The sequence below is a fragment of the Bos taurus genome, chromosome 11 (assembly GCF_002263795.3).
Source record: "Bos taurus isolate L1 Dominette 01449 registration number 42190680 breed Hereford chromosome 11, ARS-UCD2.0, whole genome shotgun sequence".
Classification (NCBI taxonomy): Eukaryota; Metazoa; Chordata; class Mammalia; order Artiodactyla; family Bovidae; genus Bos; species Bos taurus.
The window spans coordinates 54852521-54878339 of record NC_037338.1 but is presented as its reverse complement, the minus strand read 5'-3'; the positions used below and the strand labels follow the sequence as shown (position 1 = coordinate 54878339).

At 38.8% G+C, this 25819-nt stretch overlaps 1 protein-coding gene across 5 annotated transcripts in view; it reads left to right on the top strand.

Moving 5' to 3' along the window:
- Positions 1-25819, top strand: part of CTNNA2 (catenin alpha 2) — a 1361081-nt gene that overhangs the window by 1281836 nt on the left and 53426 nt on the right. For all 5 annotated transcript variants that reach the window (NM_001372104.1, XM_010810060.3, XM_010810059.3 and 2 more), the window contains 2 exons: positions 11468-11581; positions 19305-19486. In NM_001372104.1, coding sequence (NP_001359033.1) covers positions 11468-11581; positions 19305-19486 — 296 coding nt within the window. The remainder of the gene's footprint in view (positions 1-11467; positions 11582-19304; positions 19487-25819) is intronic.

Here is a 25819-nt window from a genome sequence, read left to right as displayed (position 1 = left end):
CCCATTATAATCAGAAAGCCATGTGGTGGAAGAAAATGAAGATCACCCAGCTTAGTAGTGTTAGTGATCATGATAATGATAATAATAATGATAATGCAATAAAGTGATAGATAGCTACATTCTTCTTGTAACAGGTCATTAGGCTAAATAATCTTTCAGCAAACCTCTCCTATCACCTTTCCTACTATCTTCCCATCCCTCAATCTTCTGATCTGTGTAGCTGTGAGTCTTCCAAACCATTGCCTAAATGATTAGACACACACGAGAAAGCATAATATAACAGATTTCAAAACTCAGTTAAGAGTTACTTATAACTTGCTTTGTTTGCCCACAGTGTGCCTTTGTCTATCTCTGTGAAGACAATAGCTTACCTTATTCTATTTAACAGCTGTGTAATATTCCATCATAAGTTGAGAACTTTTTCTCCTTGCCTTATTGACAGTTAAGTATAGCAGGTTTCAAATGCTTTTCTTAGCCATAGAACTCTTTTATAAAATAAACTTAGGTTGATGACACGGATATGTTTGTGGCTATTAGGACTGAGGCAGAGATGATGAGTCTGCAGTGCTCATCTTGCTATCCTATGGAAATATATATAAGCCACATGTACAATTTCAATTTTTAGTAGTTATGTTGATAAGGAAAAAAAAAACAGATGAAATTAGTTTTAAGAACATATTTTATTTACTTCAATCAATATCCAAAGGTAGCATTTCAACACGTGGCACCAGCTTCATTTAAAATTCTCAGTAGCTCCGTGTATCTGCGGCCACCATTTTGGATGAGGCAGCCCTAGACTACATCTCCATCCTCAACCTTCATTGTTGTCTCTGGAGCTGTTCAATGAACTATAAGTTAATCGCTGAGTGCATCTTGAAAAACTTTCTCTCGGGGTGACCACTGAGCATCTAAACCAACATCCCCTCAAACACAGCAAAACAGTAACAATCTATTTTAAATCAACTTATTTTCTGTATGCAGTCTTTCAGTACTTCAAGAAGTATCTGTGATTTATTGGTCTCTCTGGACAATACACACTTAGTTCTTTAAAGAGTTCATGTATGGCATTAATTCTCCTCCAAATTTGGGTATCTTCGAAATCATGAAGTCATTAAACCTATGTATATCCTCTTTGACTGTTGTACCCAGGACACAGCATGATGCTTCCAAGGTGATCTGAGCAGGCAGAGTAGAGCATCACCAGAAAAAGTCTCTCTTCCATCTTTATGGACGTTAATGATTCTCCTGAAACATTCAGCTAGCTTCTTTGCTGGGGAGCAACCATAGCATATTCTTATCTTCTCATCTTTAAGCAACTTGATTTTCCATGTTAAATAATTCCATGATTAATTCAAAGTGTTCAGAGAATCATATAAGTTGTATCAGACAGTACTAAATGTATATAACAATGTGGAATTCAATTTTGGACAAGATGGTCAGACGTATTTCCTGTTCTTCCAACTTTCCTATTTTAGATCTGTCAAACTCTTACTACCTTTCAAGACCTGGCTCAAATCTTCTTTCCCTAAATTTTCTCCCTCAAAAATACTGATTCTTTTCTTTAACTACCTGTAAATCTTTCTGCTGTGATCATAATCTTTACACTATATATATATTTTTGAGGTCTATTACTTTTTTTAGGGGCTTCCCTGGTGGCTCAGTGGTAAAGAATCCACCTGCACTGGCAGGAGACATGGGTTTGATCCCTGGGTTGGGAAGACCCCCTGGAGAAGGAAATGGCAACCTACTCCAGTGTTTTTGTCTGGGAGATCCCATGGACAGAGAAGCCTGTTGAGCTGCACTCCATGGGGTCACAAAAGAGTTGGACACGACTTAGCCACTGAAGAAGGAAAACGGCAACCCAGTCCAGTATTTTGCCCGGGAGAGCCCATGGACAGAGGGGTCTGGTGGGCTACAGTCCATGGTGTCACAAGAGTTGGACACAAATTAACCACCAAATGACAGCAGCAACCTTCTTTAGGCTGAACTTTTGGAAAGCAGAAGCTGTATTTTTTTTCCCTTCATAGTGATGCATTATTTGGCACAGTGCTTAATACTATGTGTGATGGACTTCCCTGGTGGTCCAGTGGCTAAGACTCTAGGCTCCCAATGCAGAAGACCCCGAGTTTAACCCCTGGTTAGAGAACTAGATTCCCCATGCTGCAATTAAGACCCAGCACAGCCAATAAATAAATAAATAAAAGTAAATATTAAAAAAAATACAATGTATGTTAGGGAGCAAAAGAAACAGATACCTCTGGAGATAGGAAGGTGACAGAGGGAAAAGTATGAGAATTAGAGGACAAAGGAAAAATAGGCTTTTAAACCTGTATTTTTCCCATTATATACTAACTTGTGAAATAATAGACCATGAGAATTATGTTTTCAAAGCATTTGGCACTAAATTCCACTGTAATTCTCAAGACATATTCCCTTTTTTTGCCATTTTTCTGCTTTGTTAGCCTTCACATTTTTGTGACAACTATTCATCTGGGAGGCTGAGCAAGTTTATAGCCATCATTCACTTATTCATTCATGAGCTGTAAAAAAACATAATTTAGGTAAAAATGCCATATCTTTGTTACATAAAGTGTCATTCCTCTATCTTGACATTTCAAGTGATTTGATCGGATGGATTTCACATCACTTAAAACAGGAAGGGAGAAATGTATGGTATGTACAAATTGTTATTTTAAAAGTCTTTCTCCTTTCAGCACCAAAATGGCTTCATTTCATACTTAAATTCTTGGTTTGCTTTCTATGTATGATAGTTAAGTCTGCTTTAAAATATCATTGCACTGAGTCCAGCGAAAGACAGTAAGACAAGTGGAGCTCTTTTCCAGCTAAACTGGCCATGCCTTCTTCTCTCTCAAAGTGTTGGTTATGCTTTGGAAAAATAAGAATTATTTTCCAAAAAATAAATGCAGAAAGGACCTTGAAAGGTCAGATTCCCTATCACCTTGCCTTTCAGCAATCAATACATATTTAATGGTGATGTTAGTATGTAGGTGCTCCAGGCCAGCTCAAGGCAACCCTCTGAAGCAAACAAAGCTTGTCCTTCCGGTATTTCAACCTCACCTTTAAGGCTCTTACTTTCCTTTGGGAGCAGATCAACTCTGATTCTCTTTCATACAATTTTTTTTGTTTGCTTCTTGCTAAGGCTTGTCCTTGGTGATCTATTAGCTACATAGGAATTTTCTGATTACCTTAACAGAGTAGTTTAAAAAATGAATAGGCAAATATGGCTCACCAGAATTTATTTGATTTTTGTTATTTGTCGTAGTTGCCTTCAGTGAATTCTGAATTAAGGAATACGGAATCATTGCTCCTAGGAGAAATTCAAGGTTGGGTTCCTGTGAGCCTCTGGTCACATCTTCATCAACTGATCAATATATTAGCTTGTTTAATGTGTGTTTTTGTTTAAACACATTTTATTTAATGCATATTGTTGATACATATACATTGAACTCACAGCCAAAAGAATGAAAAAGAAAGAAAGACAGTGTAGTCACTCAGTCGTGTCCAACTCTTTGCAACCCCTGTTGCTCCTCTGTCCATGGGATTCTCCAGATAAGAATACTAGAGTGGGTTGCTGTGCCCTTCTCCAGGGAATATTCTTGACCCAAGGATTGAACCCAGGTATCCTGCATTATAGGCAGATTTTTACCATCTGGGCCACCAGGGATAGCCAATCACACTATTACTCATGCCTGAAAGAAGCTTATCTAATGCATTTTCTCTGAAAGGTGCAACATAACCTTCTTGCATTTCGGTATTCTAAACAACACCTCAGCACTACAGTTGGAAGCCATTTTAAGCAGAGAAATAACACAAAGGACAAAAATGAAAAATGTGGCACTAAACAGACTGCAAAAAGGATACTTGTTTATAGTATAAGAGTTGAAATAAGAAAGCAGAAGATTGTGCTGTTTGACCTCAGCTGGAAATTTGCATGTTGGGTGACTCAGAAGTTTTTGCCATATTGTGTACACACGTATTATGACCAACCTAGACAGCATATTGAAAAGCAGAGACATTACTTTGCCAACAAAGGTCCGTCTAGTCAAGGCTATGGTTTTTCCAGTGGTCATGTATGGATGTGAGAGTTGGACTGTGAAGAAAGCTGAGCACCGAAGAATTGATGCTTTTGAACTGTGGTGTTGGAGAAGACTCTTGAGAGTCCCTTGGACTACAAGGAGATCCAACCAGTCCATTCTGAAGGAGATCAGCCCTGGGATTTCTTTGGAAGGAATGATGCTGAAGCTGAAACTCCAGTACTTTGGCCACCTCATGCGAAGAGTTGACTCATTGGAAAAGACTCTGATGCTGGGAGGGATTGGGGGCAGGAGGAGAAGGGGACGACAGAGGATGAGATGGCTGGATGGCATCACTGACTCGATGGACATGAGTCTGAGTGAACTCTGGGAGTTGGTGATGGACAGAGAGGCCTGGCGTTCTGCGATTCATGGGATCACAAAGAGTCGGACACGACTGAGTGGCTGAACTGAACTGAACTGAACTGTACACACACGTCTGTGAATTACTACAAAAATATTAATTTAGAGATTTCAGAGAAACTTTGATGAGTAGGCAAATTCTCAAGAAAAGAATCCTCAAATAAAGAGGACCAAGGGTATATTTAATACACAAGGAGTTAAACATTTAATGTTGGAAAGTAAAGTAGGTGGATAGCACAAAAGGTGATAATATCTTGGTGTCAGAATAACTGTTTTCAAAAAAAAATAGTTACCTGTCATAGAATGACCATGAAAAAATCTATAATGATATCTCTACATTGAACTTTTGTAATTTAAACCCATTAATTCTGTTGCATGTGAAACTTCTGAAAGCAGAAAGGAGAAACAGTAGGACCTAAGACAGGATTCAGATAAGATTCTACCGCTTAACTTCACATCTCCCAAAATGGTCATGAAGATGCCCTGGAGCATTGCAAGATATTTTAAAATGTCAAGGGAAACCCATACATATCTCTAAGATACCATGAGAAATATTAGCTGAAGGTAGTTCACAGTTTAAACATTAGGTTGGTGCATTCCTTTTGATCATATATTGATTACACCATGTATTTGTGGTGCAGTGTTTCTGGTTGTTGCTGTGATAAAAATCAAGCTCAATGGACGTGCAATAGTATTCCAAGGTTTGAGAACTAATACAATATGCAACAGGCACTAAATTGTTAGGGCCAGTCAAGAATTTATATTCCTTTGGTGGGAGACAGGGAATAAACAAGTAGATATATTAGTTAATATGCCATAGAGAAAACCAACAAACTATTGAGAGGATAAAGCATAGGATGGGGGTGGGTTTTATGAAGGGTGATCCAGTATGTTAGTTGTTCAGTCATGTCCAACTCTTTGCAACCCCATGTACTATAGCTTGCCATACTTCTCTGTTCATGGAATTCTCCAGGTAAGAATACTGGCTGGAGTGGGTGGCCATTCCCTTCTCCAGGAGATCTTTCTGACCTACTGATCAAACACTGGTTTCCTGCATTGCAGACAGATTCTTTACCATCTGAGCTACCACAGAAGTGCACTGGGCAACATTTGGGAAGAGATTTAGAGAAGGAGGAGGTTAAAAAGCCATAAACGTTCTCAGGGAAATGTGTTCCAGGCAGAGAATGACACATGTGGTCTAAGAACCATATTGAATGATTGATGGAAGCCATTGAAGTTTTCTGAGCAGGAGAATACCATGATCTGAGTTAGATCTTCAATGGAGTATCCTGGTTATACTGGAGAAAATACAAAGTATGGGGTAAGAGCAGAAAAAAGGAGCTAAGCTAGGTGGCCTCCAGGGTAAAAATGGTTAGAGATTCCAGAGGCTGATCAGTCCTGATGAGGGAGATTTTGTTCTGTATTGGGTCAGGAAATTTTTAATTCAACTTTCTAGTTTTCAGGCCATTGCAATGATTAGAGATCTGTTGAGAAATCCTTCTTCATGCATCACTCAAAGTCTCCTGTTGTGGTTGCCAACTTACGATCTCATCTTTCTGCTCCCAGTGAAACTAATTTGCGTCTGAGCCAATCCTTTAAATAGTCCTTACTACATTTTTGGGGCTTTGCAGGTGCCACAGTGGTAAAGAATCCACCTACCAATCCAGAAGATGCAAGATATGCAGATTTGATCCTTGGGTGGGAAGATCCCCTGGAAGAAGGCATAGCAACCACTCCAGTATTCTTGCATGGAGAATCCCATGGACAGAGGATCCTGGTGGGGCTACAGTCCATACAGAGTCAGACATGACTGAGCACATATGTGTGCACACACATACACACAAGTCACATTTTTCACATGTCCTGGTGAAATGACTGTAAATTTTTCAAACTTTTCTCATTTTGCTTCTTTACTGAAGCTGTTGTAGAGAAGATTGAGAATTTGATTGGGAAGCTGAGGCAGGTAGATTGATCCTACTCTGCAGATAGTAAGTGGTGTGATTATGGACAAGTCACACGATATTCTTGAACCTCTGTATAAGGGACACGTTAAACTGATAGACTCTTAGAAGGGAGACATTTTATAGGCCAAATACATTGCTAGTAGCATCATGGAACAAAGACTAGACCAAAGTGATTCTCTCGAGTCATTAAAAAAATCCTCCCCTGGGAGACATAAGGGTAGAACTGAGGGTTGACCTTAGGTCGCCAGTCTCTAGTCCAACGAACTGCATATTTTTTCTATTCTTTATACCCTAGGATATCATCTAATGATACAAACCTCCTGGCCCATTTTTAGACCCTCCCTGCTTTTCCATGTCTCCTTTAATTTGTGGGGATCCTTAACCAGCCAAAAAATAACACTGTTTTAAAAATGACAGCATGAATAGGAGACATATTTACATGCACTCAGAAAACTTCACATGCACACAACTATTTATATAGGTGGTTTGAATGGGTTTGCCACATGGATTAGGCACAAGAAAATATTCAAATCTTATCTATTTGCCTGATGGTACTTGTAAAGGTTAAAAGCTATGGAACCCTTGACTGGTCAGGTGTGGTGCTTGGAAAATTTACCTAACTACTCTGAACCTGTTTATGCCTGTATTAAATTGGGATTAAGTTCATTTCATAAGGTCATTGTAAGGATTAAATACTTTAGTTGAATGGCTGACCCATGTTGTTCGGTTGCTAAGTTGTATCCAACTCTTTTGTGACCCTATGGACTATAGCCTATCAGATTCCTCTGTCTATTATTTCCAAAAATTTCCAGGCAAGAATTATTTCCAGGCAAGAATACTGGAATGGGTTGCCATTTCCTTCTCTAGGGAATCTTCCCAATGCAGGGGTTGACATGTGTCTCCTGCATTGGCAGGTATATTCTTTACCACAGAGCCAGCTGGAAAGCCCACCTGACCCATAGTGGGTAGTAAAAAATGATCCCTGTAATTATGGTGATTATAGTTGTTGGTATTAGGTGTATGTGTTATTATTAATCATAATAATGATCACTGTCACTTATTACTTTATTTGTATTGTTTACCAAGCTTTTTTGTATGTATTTGATGCTAGAATTCTGTGAAGCAGGCAGGACAGGTAGCAGTTACTATGTATTTTTTTAAATTTTATTTTATTTTTAAACTTTATAATATTGTATTAGTTTTGCCAAATATCGAAATGAATCCGCCACAGGTATACCTGTGTTCCCCATCCTGAACCCTCCTCCCTCCTCCCTCCCCATGCCCTCCCTCTGGGTCGTACCAGTGCACCAGCCCCAAGCATCCAGTATCGTGCATCGAACCTGGACTGGCGACTCGTTTCATACATGATATTATACATGTTTCAATGCCATTCTCCCAAATCTCCCCACCCTCTCCCTCTCCAACAGAGTCCATAAGACTGATCTACACATCAGTGTCTCTTTTGCTGTCTCGTATACAGGGTTATTGTTACCATCTTTCTAAATTCCATATATATGTGTTAATATACTGTATTGGTGTTTTTCCTTCTGGCTTACTTCACTCTGTATAACAGGTTCCAGTTTCATCCATCTCATTAGAACTGATTCAAATGTATTCTTTTTAATGGCTGAGTAATACTCCATTGTGTATATGTACCACTGCTTTCTTATCCATTCATCTGCTGATGGGCATCTAGGTTGCTTCCATGTCCTGGCTATTATAAACAGTGCTGCGATGAACATTGGGGTGCACGTGTCTCTTTCCCTTCTGGTTTCCTCAGTGTGTATGCCCAGCAGTGGGATTGCTGGATCATAAGGCAGTTGTATTTCCAGTTTTTTAAGGAATCTCCACACTGTTCTCCATAGTGGCTGTACTAGTTTGCATTCCCACCAACAGTGTAAGAGAGTTGCCTTTTCTCCACACCCTCTCCAGCATTTATTGCTTGTAGACTTATGGATCGCAGCCATTCTGACTGGCGTGAAATGGTACCTTATCGTGGTTTTGATTCAAAAGAAGAGAGAAGAAATACAGTTACTATCTATTTTATGAGTGAGGAGACAGAAAAGCAGGAAAACTATAAATGGCTTGTGAAAAACACATATCAGTGGCAGAGTAGGCCCCAAAAGTTCAGGCCCCCTGGGTGTACAGTATTTTTTTTTTTCATTTTGAAACTTTATTTTAGTTCCTGAGCCATAACCACTTGAATACGAGCTCCTCATTATGAGCCTTATGCTGCCAGGTTGTGCTTGCCATTGACTCATCTACTGAATACACAGATCACTGAAATGTTTGGACACAGTACTATAGGCACTGTCATTTTCTCCTTTTTTCTGTTGAGTGAAGTTTTCCATTTTATTTTTCACTCTCCTTTTCAAAATCTAATGATGAGAAGTATGTGCAATCTTGTCAGCTCATCTGTCAGCAGAATTTACCAACTTGCTGTAATTGTTCCTTGGCACACTCCAGAGAAGTGAGAAATGAACAGAGATGCTTGTCTCTGTCCACAATGAAAATTTCAGCAGTTATGTGAACTGGTTTGCCCACTCCACACCTGCTTGAGTTAATAAAGACTGGGAACAAAACCTCTTTCTTTTAATATTCCTAGGGAAAAAATTGAACGTCTGTAGATGAGTGAGTGAATATTAATAAAGTTGGTGGTAAGAGAGAAGGAAAACAAGAGGGATATGCCACAGCCTGGAAAATTATTAGGCAGAATGTGATATTGGCACCAAAGACCCCATTTTATGCCTGTCTGACCAATCTCAAGACTTCATCAATAACCACACCTGATTAATTACACTGAGATAGCCAAAGAAACCAGCAAAATTAAAATGTGCCCTTTTAGATGGGCAGTGGGCACCTGCATTGTCAGTACTGCTTGTGATCTGCTCCTTCCTTCTGAAAGACACAGCCCTGAGAGATGGTATTACTGTGTGCCAAGTTGTGGGTGCCTGTCAGCTTTCAGACTAAAGATAATTATGCAGAGAATCTCACATGAAGGCATTGTCTTTCCTCCCTGTACCATCCTTGCCACCTTCTGAGTTTATCCTCTTAAAATTAACAGAGCACAGGATTTTTGAGTACATGTGTCAAACTGCGTGCTTTAGAAGACTCTGAACAAGGTGTATGTTCTCACGCCTCAGTTTCCTTATGTGTAAATGGAGAAAATAGTGTGTATGTCATAGTAATATCAAGAAAAGTGTATGAGTTAGTGTATTTAAAGCACTTAGAAAACAATGATAGGCAAATGAAAGGTACTTGAAGCATGTTTTCCATTATTAGTGTGGAAACACAGAGGCCGCAGCTCCCAGTTAGCCACACAATAATAAAGGTAAACAGCAGATCCACTTACACCATCCTGTACCCAGAAAACTGTTCTGTTTTTCACTTTTAATAGAGTATTCAGTAAATGACATGAGATAGTCAATACTTAATTATAAAGAAAGGCTTTGTCTTACACAATTTTGCCCAACTAATAGGCTATTTTAAGTGTTCTGAGCACTTTTAAGGTAGCTTAGGAAATTGCCAACATCTGTTGGATCATAGAAAAAGCAAAAGAATTCCAAAAAAATATCTACTTCTGCTTCATTGATTACACTAAAGTCTTTGACTGTGTGGATCACAACAAACTGCAGGAAATTCTTCAAGAGATGGGAATACCAAACCATTTCACCCATCTCCTGAGAAACCTGTATGCAGGTCAAGAAGAAACAGTTAGAACTGGACTTGGGACAACAGACTGGTTCCAAATTGGGAAAGGAGTATGTCAAGGCTGTATATTGTCACTTTGCCTATTTAACTTATATGCAGAGTACATCATGCGAAATGCCAGGCTGGATGAAGCACAAGCCGGAATCAAGATTGCCAGGGGAAATATCAATAACCTCAGATATGCAGATGACACCTCCCTTAGGGCAGAAAGCGAAGAAGAACTAAAGAGCCTCTTGATGAAAGTGAAAGGGGAGAGTGAAAAAGTTGGCTTAAAACTCAACATTCAGAAAACTAGGATCATGGCATCTGGTCCCATCATTTCATGGCAAATAGACGGGGAGACAATGGAAACAGAGATAGACTTTCTTTTCTTGGGCTCCAAAATCACTGCACATGGTGACTGCAGCCATGGAATTAAAAGATAGTTGCTCCTTGGAAGAAAAGCTATGACCAACCTAGATAGCATATTTAAAAGCAGAGATATTACTTTGCCAAAAAAAGTCCATCTAGTTAAAGCTATGATTTTTCCAGCAGTCATGTATGGATGTGAGAGTTGGACCATGAAGAAAGCTGAGCACCAAAGGATTGATGCTTTTGAACTGTGGTGCTGGAGAAGACTCTTGAGAGTCCTTTGGCCAGCAAGAAGATCCAACCTATCAATATTAAAGGAAACCAGTCCTTAATATTCACTGGAAGGACTAATGCTGAAGCTGAAGCTCTAATACTTTGGCCACCTGATAGGAAGAACTGACTCATTGCAAAGATCCCGATTCTGGGAACAATTGAAGGTGGGAGGAGAATGGGATGACAGAGGATGAGATGGTTGGATGGCATCACCAAGTTGATGGACATGAGTCTGAGCAAGCTCCAGAAGTTGGTGATGGACCAGGAAGCCTGGCTTACTGCAGTCCATGGGGTCGCAAAGAGTCGGACATGAGTGAGCAACTGAAATGAACTGAACTGAGGCTAAGCTATGGCTTCCCAGGTAGTGCTCTTGATAAATAATCCACCTGCCAATTCAGGAGATGCCACTGACACCGGTTCGATCCCTGGGTCTGGAAGATGTCCTAGAGATGGAAATGGCAACCCACTCCTGTATTCTTGCCTGGGAAATCCCATGGACATAGACTGTGTCCCATGGGGATCACAAAGAGTTAGCCATGACTGAACACACATGTGCACACAGACTAAGCTATATATTCAGTAGGTTAGTGCATTGAATGAATTTTTGACTTAAGATATTTTTAACTTACAGAGGGTTTGTTGGAATTTAATCGCATTATAAGTTGAATGAGATCTGTATGCTGATTTTTCTCTTTTCCTCTGTATTTTTAGACCCCAGAAGAATTAGAGGATGATTCAGACTTTGAGCAGGAAGATTACGATGTACGTAGCCGGACAAGTGTTCAGACTGAGGATGACCAGCTCATTGCAGGACAGAGTGCACGGGTGAGTAGACATTCATGACTTTGATTTGGAGCACAGTGGTTGTGTTCACCAAACTGGTTTGAAGGAATTTCTGATTTCCAGGTACCTGAAACCCCAGAGATTCATGGCTCAAAAATCCAGGCTGTCATCTGGGGTTGTTTCATTTCTAGCAGTTCACATTTTACACAGTGAAATCACCACCACTGATTCTGATTCCTTCTTACTTCCTTCTGTTTCCATCACTGAAATCATAGCAGCCATATCACAGCAAAACTTGTGTGTATTGTGAATTTGGTGGGGGTTAGAGGTCATGATTAGATGGTTCAGTGACCAGGGTATAAGGGAATGCTCAGATCTTACCTTTTCCCAGACTTCATAGTTCTTCTTAAAGTTTCCAAGCTTGTTAACCACATAGGTGACAGCCACAAAGGGAGAATGAGAGTACTACTTTGTTACCAGTGGGGTTGTTATTGCTCCACACTCTGGCCTAGGGTATCTGAGAAACAAGATCACATATTTTGCAGTTGGTTCAGGGACATCAGAGTTGAGAAAGAAGTTTTTCCCTTGAGACCTACCTAGGCCCAAGGCAGCAGCCCCAGATCCATGTGATTGAAAAAGAAATTACAGAGACATACAAGAAATATAACAGTTAAAGGCTGTGGAGCAAGAACCATAAAAAGATCACCACTGTGGCTGACATTTGAACTCTCTTGAACACTCTGTGAGACAGTCCACCAATAAAAATGTTCCAAAGAATATTCTGGAATCTGACCAGTCTTATTAGCTGGAGCTTCTTGAGGATAAGCTGCCAGTAATCAAGTCAGGGAGCAGCAGATAAAATTCCTGGGGATTGCAAAAGAGGGTAAGATTCTCTTCCCTTTAAAGGTGCAGCTTCCATAGGGCTAAAATAATGTAATTATAGTATAACTGAGATATCCTAATGGATATTCTAATTCTCTTTTGTAAAGTTTTACTTATTAAAAGATAATGAATAGGAAGAATGAGATAGAGATGGCAATTTAGAATAAGGATCTAGAAACTCCAGAAAGTTCAAACTGGCATAAGAATTCTGAAAAAGAGTAGAAAATAGCCAATCAAAGGTTAAAATAAAGATAACTCAGAGAAGACTAAGCTTTATGTTGAGTCAAGAAGGTCCCATTTCTCCTGATAGTCTCATCCAACAATTAAATGATCTAGAAGATAGAAATGGACATTGTTGGGGGAAGTGTGAGAGTAAAAGTTAGAACATTGGAGATGCACTGGATTTGATTTCAGACAGACTTAGTTCTGAATTGTAATGAGTAGGGTGAAGACTATGCTCTGGTACATGCTGCTTACTTTCTCTGAGCTTTATTTTTTTTAATAATCTATAAGTAAATAATAGGCTTGTTTGATAAGATTCCTTTGAAGTTTTGATCACTTAACATTTATAAAATAATGAGCATAATATCTGACACACATTGAGTGCTCAGTAAGGGATGACTGAAAATTGTCATCTTTTGGAAGAGAAATCTCTTATCACGGGCTGGTGAGAGCAGAAAGGTGCACAGAAGAGTGTGAAGCTCCCTACTTTAAAAGATTCCTTGTAGACTTTAGTTACTCCCCTTAAAATATTGAAAATAGGGAAGTTGATTAAGCTGAGAGTCTTTTGAGCCTGTACTGGTGTAACACTACACTAATTCATCAGTCAGATCAATTCATCTTCAAAATGAAGTAAAACAAGCATTTTTATGTCAGTGACAAAGGGCAAGTTTGAGTAATTCACCTAAACATTAATCAGGTCAAAGTCAATTTGATTGACTAACTGCAACCTAGTATTGGTACAGCCTCACTTTTTACAAGGAAAAATGCAGTCTCATTATACTTCCATTTCATGCATCTTACATTCAAGGTCAAGTCAGTTACAGTGAGTGGAAACAAAAGTCAGATGACATCTATCTTCATCATCCATTATTTCTTCACCCAGTAGGTGAGAAGACAATGGTCTTTTTTGAAAGTTTTGTCAGCATGAATGATGAACATGGGCCAGGATAGTAAGAACAAACTACCCCTGTAATTCAGCATTTGCTGATTTGTCTTTGCAAACCATCATGAGGTTTGTATGAGTAACTTGCAGCAGACAGCATTAGTTATTGAGTCAGCCTATTTAAGCCTATAATCATATGATGACAAATCAGAGACATAGAATTACGGCCATAAGTTGGAAATAAGAGGGTGCATTGAATTGCTGAGATGACAGATGGTCGAACTTTTGACCAGAGAAGTGTGTTAACTTGTTCAAAAGTGTGGAGGAGGCAAAAGTTGTCTCTGACAGAGGCAGTTGCTCTTTCCAGCAGCCAGCTCTCCTCTGGTTACTTTGTGTTCTCATTCAGGGAAATTCTCTGAAAATGGCAAATTAAATCCAAGAGGAGGTTAAGGTGGGAAAAAATACTTTAGTACCATTTCAACATTGCTCTCAAATTCTCAAATTAGAGTGAAGCTTTGTTCCCTTTATGTGTTTCCGTCTGCTGCTTGTCTACAATGCTTTATGAGAGAGAAACATACACACAGAGGTGGGGGGGGGGTGGGATTTGAATGGAGAACAATCATACCTTGCTCTGATGAAATATAGAAATTATCAGGACCTTTGATCCTAAACATGATATCTTATAAACTTCTTTCTTCAAAAGCTGACATAGTTAAAATTAATCAACAACTCTTTGGCATTTAACCTTCATGATAAAACATATTATTTGGAGTCACACAAACCTTATTTTAAAAATGGATTAGGGCAAGCTGTACGGCTTTGGGGTAACTTTCGTAACCTCTCTATGCCTCATCTCCTTGTGTGTGCACTCTCTCTCCCTCTCTCTCTCTATATATATACATGTATCATCCTACTTCTTAATATCATTAGGAGAAAGCATGATGAAAAGTATCCCAAGAGTTATCCAAGAGTTATTACATAATGTTAAGTTTATGAAGAAGATGATGATGCCTGTAGCATAACATAGTCATTCATTAGAAGGCTGGCCAATAATTTAACCTGAAAGAGCTGGATAATTTAGACCATCCTGAAAGTTTTCACTTGAATTAATGAGACAAGAACCTTAATTTTCCAATTCACTTCACAGCCTGAGACAGGTAAAAGTCACCCACTCCTTAATTACTTATGTTTATTATCTTGCTTTAAAACCAAGTGAAGAGAAATGGGCACATTAAGTTTTAACCTTTTAAATCATTATTTATAAACATGCATATACTTAAACTTTTCATGGTAGACTATTGCTGTGTGTTTAAGATACTAACACTTTTCAGTTCAGATGTCCAAAGACTTTAAAAGTCATTTTTCATTTTGGGATTGGGAAAATAATTCTTTTGAGACTAGAAAAAAGCTCCTTGAGATTTAAATTGACGAAAAAATTCTGGACTGAGTGGTTGCTGGCTTTTGTCAGTGATACACATTTTTATTTAATAAAGTTTGGGCTTTACTGGTGGCTCAGATGATAGAGTCTGGATTCAATCAAAGACCCAGGTTTCCCCTGGGTTGGGAAGATCCTCTGGAGAAGGAAATGGTAACCCACTCCTATATACTTGTCTGGAGAATTCCACAGACAGAGGAGACTGGCGGGCTACAGTCCATGGGGTCGCAAAAAGTCAGACATGACTGAGTGACTAACACTTTCACTTTCTTCACTTAATAAAGTTTAGAACAATCACACACAAGAAAATGGTTGGATGTTCAGAAGAAAGACTAGGAGCCTAAGGCACGGGGGTAAGAAACGTTGTGAATTCAAATGTCTGAGGCCACCGAATTGGGGTCCCAGATCAACAATCTGGACAGCTGTGCTTGGCTACACAGAAAGCAGAGGAAAATCTCAGACCACCCCAGGCGACCACATGACACAAACAGAAAAACGGATTTGTTCTCTTTCCCCTGCATCATCAAAACCATTTTTCATATGTTTCCTTAGTTTGAGGGAATGAACAGTTGCACATTATGTATTTTGTATTCAACTTGACTTGAATGTAGCCAGCCTCTAAGCTGTTCCCCCCCCCCCCGCCCCCAGCTAGAAGGGCTTTAATGTGTTAACATTTCAAACTGCTGAGTTACATTGATAAGACCTAATTAAAACTCATGTGTTGAATTTTAATTTGATTAACTTGCAAATTTCACAGTTTGTGATCTACTGTTTATAGATAACCTTTTTTTAAATTCCAGTTTCAGAAAGGTCAACTATGAATTTTTAAAAGCCAAGAGCATTTTAAGAATATTTAGGAAACGACTTTGCTTCATCGATAGCTACGTTAGCAGAAGCAAATGTAATGACTCTTACACCCAAGTCACACACCATTAAGTGCATTATGTGGGTGAAGCACCCCAGTGTCAAAATAGCAGCTTCCTTTGCAAATTTGCTTTGAAGGGGCTGGTTTTTCTTCCGAATTGTGCCCTCAGAAAACGTTTGTCAGTTCTGTTAACTTCTCTCAAACTGTGTCAATAGGGTGCGTGGAGAGATGTGTGAACAGTCCATCAAAAGGTATGCCTTTAGTTTCTACACCGAGGCAGATGCTGGGGTCTTTGCCCTCAGGAAACTCAAAGAGAAGTCAGAGGCAGGACATTAATAGAAATCAGAGGGTTAGAGCAAGGCAGTTAATATTCAAATACTAAACTGCACGATTGAAACTCAAGTGAAAACAGTTGACAGACACGTGTAACCTTTTAATACACAAATTAATCCTTTGGGGACAATGATAGGTTTATTGCTAGAATCTGGATATTGAATGTAGAATCTGGAGGTCTGCCCAGCAGTTTTATAGATTCTTCTTTTTTTTTTTTTTTTACGAGAAGTACCTAATAGATGCTTTAAATGTTGCTGATTAGGACTTGTAGGGTATAAGTAAAACATGGTTATCAATTTTGTATGAGGAGGACAAATGAATCTTAGACACCTTTAGAATATCAGATGGAGTGCTTCAGGAAACTTGTGCAAATCCCAAACTTATCTCAAAAGTATTGGAATAGCTGCCTTGGAATTAGTACGATGTTGCATATGTGAGTTTATAACAAACTTTTGTATATTAACTCTTTTTAAATACATTTTAAAACTACTTTAAAATATTTTTTGGATAGTAGTATTTTAAATACTTTAACTATTGTATCTGAACTAGTTTGACTTTTAAAATATGGATTTTTAATATTTGTATACACATGCACACACATATTTAGAGACCTAAGTTTATATATATATATATAATATATATATATATACACACACAGACATCATACACATGAAGACACATGTTATTTGTATAAAGTCACACACATATATGCATGGCGTTTAGTAGACATTGTTAGTAACAGGTAGCATCTGGAAAGCTGCTAGTTCAAGGACACTTTTATGCAAATCAGATCCTTTTATCCTGGGCAGATGAAGCCTCGACTCCAGGATGCTCAGCCTAGTGGACAGAGGCTGCAGGTTCAGTGACCTTTGCCCCATTGGACTGGAATCACTAGGCAGTGTCTCACCTGCACTGTCCTGCATGGTGATCTCATTGTGCAGGATGGTTAAGTATGGTGTTAGCTGACCTGGCTTTGAATCCTATTCTTACAGTTCATTAGTTGTGTAATGTTCAGAGTTAATTAACTTTCCTGGATCTAGGTATCATTATTAATAAAATAGGGGTAATAATAGTATTAATCTTATAAAATAATTAAGTAGATTAAATGTTTGACATTTTAAGTCTTTTAGTATAGTACCCAGGATGCATGACTGTGTTCAAGGAACCATGTTGATTTCCATTTATAGGTGGTCACACAGTCTCTGATTCCATCTCTTCTCTTTGATGGCAACTATGTAATAAGCTAGAGAAGCAGCTGGAAAGGAAAGCTCATAGAAATAATGACAACAATGGTAACAGTAATCCCATACATGCTTACTGTCATTTTTTCAGACAAACATGTAGAACATTTATTATTTTATTTTCTGTCCATCATAGCATTTTGAAGTAATTGAGGTAATTGTCTGCTAATCTTATATTTCAAAAAGTTAAGGATGTGATCCAGTAGCAATGAGGTCTTAAGTCAGTGACAGAGCCAGGTTGAGCCCAGTTCTTCTAATCTTGTATCCCCTGATATTTCAGTTAGATATCAGCTACCCCTCCTTAGAACTATTCACTTATACTGGGAGGAGCTTTACAATTTAGAAAGCAGTTTTGTTTTTTGGGTGTTATTTACTTGTCCTTTGTAAAAACTATATGTATCCCAAATCATGCTTTCTCGGTCTTTCTTCTGGAGGATACATGTATCCCAGCACCAGAAGGACCTCAGTGCTAACACACTGATCGACATGCTGTTTTCAGTGACGCAGGCTACAAAAGGTGATGACATGAACTGGTGTCAGACATTTCACTCAGCACCTGTTACATAAATAGTGTTTAACAAATACAGTTGGTTCTCTTTATTCATGGCCTCATGTTCTATAAAGTCACCGTGAACGCTTAATTAGCAACTACAGAATCATTATTCCTATGGGAAATACAGGGTTAGGTTCCTGAGACCTGCTAGTCTTAACATTTCCTTCAACCCATGGATACATAATCTTGTTTAATGAATGCTTCTGTTTTTTCCCCTAGTTTTGGTTCATGAACACTGAATTCATATCTAAGAGCACTAAAACTCATGTGTGTGAACAAAGTTCATATAATACATATATTTTCTTCATTAGGCACTTTGTAGCCTTCTTGTGCTTAGAGATATGAGATAGCACTTCTACACTAGGGTTGGGGACCACGTTAAACAACTAAACCACCAACAAAAAGTGCAAAGATGTGGGGTTTCTGGTATGAGTGCTAATACAAGAAGGCAGAGACACCTTTGTTCCACCTCATCTGGGAACATGGATGTCAGATGACAAATTTTGGCAGCTCTGCGCATGTCTGTGAATGACTGAAAGCATCACAAATATTGATTTGTGAGTTCAGATAGGTTTTAAAGAGTAGGAAAATTTGCAAATAAAAAAAAATCCACAAATAGTGAGAATCAACAGTAGTTCTTCCTTTTCTACATTCCCCTACTAACAACTGTTGAAAATCAACTTTTCCTTCCTAATCCTACATTTTATCCCATCACAGCTTTTCTGTGCATACTCATAGGCTCTCCAAGGAGCCATGGCTGACCCAGGATTTCCACAGTGAAGGGCTGGGAATGGATATGCCATCCCTGAAGTGCCCTGGATAAAGGATTTTTGTTTGGCATTTAACTATGGATGGTTTCATTAACACCCACAGATTGTCTCCCCACCCCACTTGGGATGCTCAGATATTCTTTAAAATTCTTTTCCTTCCCAGCAACAGAAGGCCTGTTCTCTTTTTTTCCCTTCTCTGAACAGATTTCAGTGTTGAAAGAGGTGCATTCTTTCATCCAGTAAAAGTTTCCCAAGACCAAACATAAAAATTGTCAGGAATAGATTCTTTTGAACAAACATGTGTCATCACAGCCATAGAGAGGTTCTGCTACTGTCAACGTGCACGTCCCTTTGGATCTTGGTTATTTTTTGTATGTGAGAATGGGGACAGGAAATTCGGGGACCTTACCAGTCTGTGCTTTTTCCTTCCTGGGACTGGAGAAAAGGGTATTTTCCAGAATGGTGGGACGGCCTACCGGCCTTGTCAGGGTCTGGGTTTGCTGTTAACTGGAGGCAGAGTTGACCTTCTGTCTGTGCTCCTTTTGTCATCATCAGTCATACTTTTTCTGTAACCCACACAGGCCATCATGGCACAACTACCGCAAGAGGAGAAGGCAAAAATAGCTGAACAGGTGGAGATATTCCACCAAGAGAAAAGCAAGCTGGATGCTGAAGTGGCCAAATGGGATGACAGCGGCAATGATATCATTGTGCTGGCCAAACAGATGTGTATGATCATGATGGAGATGACAGACTTCACAAGGTGAGGCATGGAGACAGGAAGAGGAAGGTTTTCTCCTTAAAAATAACAGCGGCATCATAATAGTGGGTATTAGTATGTGAAAAGCCTGCTGCAAAATTAAAAGGCTCCATCAAAGCAGGGAGTGGTATTATAAAATTTACATGTGTAAGTCAACATGATCTGAGCCTGGTTCTTAGCAGATAGGTCTTTTTGGTCAAAAAGAACAGATTCATTTCTGTAATTAGTATTGTTTTAATTATCCATCCTGAATTAGTCATAAAACCAAACTCCTGGAGCTTGGGGGACTGATTTTTGGTCTATGCTACTTTGCAGTGTGTTTAAATATTATTCTGAAGATAAAGTGTATGATTTGCTAATATCCCTCAGGGAAAAAATATGTATATATATGTGGCATGTGATGTCTTTTAATGCTAGCTCATGATTTAGTATTTAATTTCAGCTCATATTTTATACTTACATACAAAGAACTGGGTTCAACCATCTGATTCTATAATTGTGACAGGAAAATTAAACATTGTATCAGTTTTAGACCCTTTTGCTCTGAGCAGTATTTTTAATAAATCAGGAGACCAGTCAGAATTTTGTCAGGAGCCTTTTTTCCCTCAGGGGTCATTGCTGTTTCTTCCTTTGCATTTTTATAGTCTCCCCTTTAAAGGGAGCTGACATTTCTGCCCTTCCAACCACACGAAGGGCAGACCAAGGGAGAGCAAAGCTCAATGAAAAAATCCCTGGATTTTTTAGTCCAAATACCAGGTGATTCTGGACCAGTCTCTGACTATCTTTATTCATTTGTAAAGGAGGAAAGTAATACTCTTCTTATCAACTTCACAGGAGAGTTTAAAATCCAAACAGTTAATGCAGTTAAAAAGTATCCTACCATAGGAATGAAAGCTACTGTTTTACTGTAGATTTTGTTTTTCTGGGAAACACAGACACACAAAGAAACATGAGCAAAAGTAATGATTCAACATGGCATTTGTTATTACAGTTATATAAGATGTGTGGCAATGTCAAGATACTACCTTATGGTGACAGTTTTTTAAATGATTGTTGAGTGTTTTTAGTAAGAAAAGGCTACAATTAATTATGTTGTTGTTTCAGTCCCCAAATCATGTCCAACTCTTTTAGGATCCCTTGGTCTGTAGCCCGCCAGGCTCCTCTGTTCATGGGATTTTCCATCCAGGCAAGATTATTGGAGTGGGCTGCCATTTCCTTCTCCAGGTTATCTTCCCCACCCAGGAATTGAGACTGCATCTCCTGCATTGGCAGATGTTTTCTTTACTGCTGAGCCACCTGGGAAGCCCACTATTAATTATAGCTTATAATAAAATATGACGCATCTCTGCCCTCTCCTCCTTACGTTTTGCCTCTGGTTAATATGTATTGATGACATTGCTTGGCCCTTTATCCAAATATTTTAAAATTGTTTTTGACTTCAGTGGAATGACTTAATGTTTTAAGGGTGACTTTCGAGATTTTAAGTGTCATTATATTCGTTAGAAGTTCAAATTTGTACATTTTGCTGGTCTTTGCTGGTTTCACAGATTTATTTCACACTCAAAAATAATAGTAGGAAAATACATTCTGAACCATTAATTAAGTCTTAATTTCCTACAAATCAGACTCTCATGGTAGCCTCAGTCAGTACTTTTCAAGGCCTATGACGACTTAATTTGCTTGCTTTCAACATTGTATTCGTATTTTATCTGATGGATATTATACGATCCATTAATAACATCTCTTGAACAAATAATCTCATTAATTTAAAGTGAATGATGAATCGAGCCATGTTGCTAGTTAAGATCAGGAAGACGTTTTACAATGCTCTGGATTATATATAACTGTGTCAAAGAAGAGAGATACATTTGAGGAGTCTTGTTAAAGGATATTTAAGACAGATTTTCTATTAGTCAAAGTATAGTTTTAAAAGTGAAAAGAGGGTCACTTCAGTTCCTAGGGATTTTGCATAATCATTTTATGCTGATTTGAATAATGAAATGTCTAGACTGTTACTGGTTATCATTTTTTCCTGCTGCCTGATGAGTAGTTTTATGCCCCTTTGTGAAGCCAAAAGGAAGATACAGTTATTAATAACCAGAAACAGGAGAGGGTGTGAATTGGAAATGAAACACAGGAAGCTGAGGTTTTGCTGCTGTCGCCATCTGCAGAGCCTCTTCCTTTGCAAAGAGGTAGCTAATTTGAATCTTTCTTTGTGCCTCTCACCTAAATTCACTGCACTTGACCCTATGCATTACTGTTATTGCCTTGGGTTTTCCATTTTAAGGAGGAATTGTGTCAGCTGTATACCTTACCTCTAATGACTCTTAGGTACTATGTTCGCTTATTTAAAGGAAAGGATGTAGCTGAGTAGGAATTGAAACTTGACAACTCACCTCAGATCATACATTTATAGGGCATTTTGATGAAAGGAAAAAAAAAAACCTTGCATTTATTATCTTGTTTTTTTCTTATCGGTAGCTAATTTATTAATTTGATTCAGTAATCTCAATGATATCCACTCCATTATTATTAAAAGTAGAGAGGTTCTACCTCATTACTTGTGTAATAACTTGGTCATGGTGGATAAAACTCGTTATGCCTCACATCTTTTTTCTGTTCATTTCTTGATTTCCATCTCATGGGCACTGGCAGAAATGATGTCCTGCAGAGGGTGAATCCATATTTCTCATGTCACTTTCAGAAGGAAATAGCATGTGCCAGTCTTGTTTCCTGGTAACAGAAGGTGTGTGGATGGCAGCAGTTCAGGAAAGAAACTCACATTTAATTGTATAGCAAGAGACAAAACTGTCTTTTTAGATCAACTATAAGTTCTGATCTTGAAAGGAACTGGGTTCAGGCTAATAAAAAGCTTTCAGGTTACAATCAACTGTAAAGTATTGAGCGCTAGACTAAAAGATCAAGTAATCACCCTGGTATTCCCAAACTTCATTCCTGCCTTGGTGTGGACAGTCAGGACTCCAGCTCAAGTGACAGTTCAACTAGTCTATGGTCTAATTCTTGACTCTTGTCAGTTAACTTATGCCATATCTGGCCATTAAACGGCATCCACCCAACTCCTGTGCACCAAAATTTTCTTTCCTCTTTTCATAAAATAATATAAAAATCTTGAGTTTGCTATCCAAAGCCTAACTTTATTGAGCCTTAGATTCCTTCTCAATTTTTTACATATTTGTACTTCAGCTTCAAGACCATTTTCTAAATGTTATTTCCTTGCATGGTTCAGCTAATGGTCCTGCAGTCTCACCTGACTTATCTTTAATCCCCAGATTAATTCAACTTTTCCACTGTGCTATCTTTATACTGCTTCAGCTGATTGGTGAAAGGGTATTTCCCAACTGTGTTTTATGGACTCTGGTTCTAAAAAGAAGCTTCTATAATTCAGTACATTTATAATTATACTCCTTACCTAATGATACCTCATTACTGGAGAGTCACATCTTATATTGATCAGTTAGAGGTATTGAGAAAACTATAGCAAATAAATGGTTTTAATTTGGAAATACTCAGAATTTAAAAATTCTGGGTGCTGAGTACATTAACTCAGAGTGTACTCACACATTGATTTTTCACATTAATACCCATTACTTTTTCATGAAATAAATATTAATTAGTTGTTTAGTTGTGGATAACAGTAACATGATAATAAATTTCCATGGCTTTTTGTTTTTTTTTTTTGCAGTGACCATTTCCTGGGAAAGCGTCCAAATATTGACCCTTGTATAAAAATCACCTATTGCCAAAAGAGACATTTCATGAATCTATATAGTACAGTCAATTTCACTCTTGATGTTTTTTCAAGAAAACTAAAAATATGTTTCCAATAGTACAATAACATGTCTTCTGTCTTTAAGGTCACAAGGTTCTTCAAAGCACCTTTCAAAATTCCCAAAATAGAGAACCTGATGTGAATTAGGGAGAGACATAGGGTCTAAGCCATTAGTTTGAGACTGGGAGCGACAACCAGTGGGGTCGGTCACTTTGTCCACACCGCTGTCCACTGACTGTGTTGTGTTATCATGTTCAGTTGCTAAGTCATGTTTGATTCTTTGTGGCCCCATGGACTTCAGCCTGCCAGGCTCCTCTATCCATGGGATTTCCCAAGCAAGAATACTGTATTAGGTTGCCATTTCCTTCTCCAGCGGATCTTCCTGACCCAGGGACTGAACCTGTGTCTCCTGCATTGGCAGGCAGATTCTCTACCTCTGAGCCACCTGGGAAACCCACTGTCCACTGACCGGAAGACTCAAACGTCTGATGTTTTGGGGTCTGATCTATATATCTATCTATATATATGTGTTGTTGACCATTTTTTATTTCTGTTCCCACTTCATATTATTCCAAAGACTGTTGCTCATTTAACCTTGTGTTGCCCAGTACAGTAGCCCCAATCACATATGGCTGTTTAAAGTAATTGGTTTTTCTTTTTATTGTAATGAAGAATTCATACAATGAAATTTACCATTTTAAGCATTTTTCAGTGTACAGTTCTGTGGCACTAAGCATACTGACACTTTTGTGCAACTGTCACCAACATCTATCTCTAGCACTTTTTCATCTTCCCCAGCAGAAACCCTGACCATTGAACTCTTCATTCCTCATTCCCCTCTCCCCTCAGCACCTGGCAACCACCATTCTTTTTTCTGTCACTATGAACTTGACTAAGTATCTCATGCAGTGGAAACAAATAACATTTTTCTCTTTGTAACTGGCTTATTTGACTTAGCATAATGTTTTCAACCAGTAATCATGTACGTATGTGAAAGTTGGACCATAAAGAAGACTGAATGCCAAAGAATTTGTGTTTTTCAACTGTGGTGCTGAAGAAGACTCTTGACAGTCCCTTGGACAGCAAGGAGATCAAACCAGTCAATCCTAAAGGAAATCAGGCCTGAATATTCATTGGAAGGACTGATGCTGAAGCTCAGCTTTGGCCATCTGATGTGAAGAGCCCACTCATTGGGAAAGACCGTGACGCTGGGAAAGATTGAGGGCAAGAGGAGAAGGGGGTGACAGAGGATGGGATGGTTGGATGGCATCACTGACCCAGTGGACATGACTTTGAACAAACTCAGGGAGATAGTGAAAGACAGGGAAGCCTGGCATGCTGCAGTTCATGGGGTCGTGAAGAATCCAGCACAACTTAGCAAATGAACAACAACAAAAATGTTCTCAAGGTTCAGCCATGTTATAGTTCATGTCGGACTTTTGTTTCTTCTTAAGGCTAAGTAATATTTTATTGAATATATATATATATATATATATATATATATTATATTTAGCTTATCCATTCATCAATTTTGGGGCACTTGGGTTACGAATAGTTTTGCTATGAACATGGGTGTACAAATGCCTCTTTGAGATCTTGCTTTCAATCCTTTGGGTATTCCACCCAGAATTGGAATTGCTAGATCATATGGTAGTTCTGTGTTTAATTTTTTGAGGAAACACTGTACAGTTTTACATAGCAGCTGCACCATTTTACATTCCCATCAATGGTATACAAAAGTTGCAACTTCTTCACATCCTTGCCAAGACTTCTTATTTTTTGTTTTTGTTTTATTTTTGCTTGTTTTTACAGCAACCATTTTAGTATGATGGTATCTCACTGTGATCTTGATTTGTATTTTCCTAATAATCAGTGGTGTTAAGCATCTTTTCATGTCAGTTCAGTTCAGTTCAGTCGCTCAGTTGTGTCCGACTCTTTGCAACTCCATGAATCGCAGCACGCCAGGCCTCCCTGTCCATCACCAACTCCCGGAGTTCACTCAAACTCACATCCAGCAAGTCGGTGATGCCATCTAGCCATCTCATCCTCTGTCGTCCCCTTCTCCTCCTGCCCCAATCTCTCCCAGCATAAGAGTCTTTTCCAATGAGTCAACTCTTTGCATGAAGTGGCCAAAGTACTGGAGTTTCAGCTTCAGCATCAGTCCTTCCAAAGAACACCCAGGACTGATCTCCTTCAGAATGGACTGGTTGGATCTCCTTGCAGTCCAAGAGACTCTCAAGAGTCTTCTCCAACACCACAGTTCAAAAGCAATTCTTTGGCACTCAGCTTTCTTCACAGTCCAACTCTCACATCCATATATGATCACTGGAAAAACCATAGCCTTGACTAGACAGACCTTTGTTGGCAAAGTAATGTCTCTGCTTTTGAATATGCTATCTAGGTTGATCATAACTTTCCTTCCAAGGAGTAAGCGTCTTTTAATTTCATGGCTGCAATCACCATCTGCAGTGATTTTGGAGCCCTCCAAAAATAAAGTCTGACACTGTTTCCACTCTTTCCCCATCTATTTCCCATGAAGTGATGGG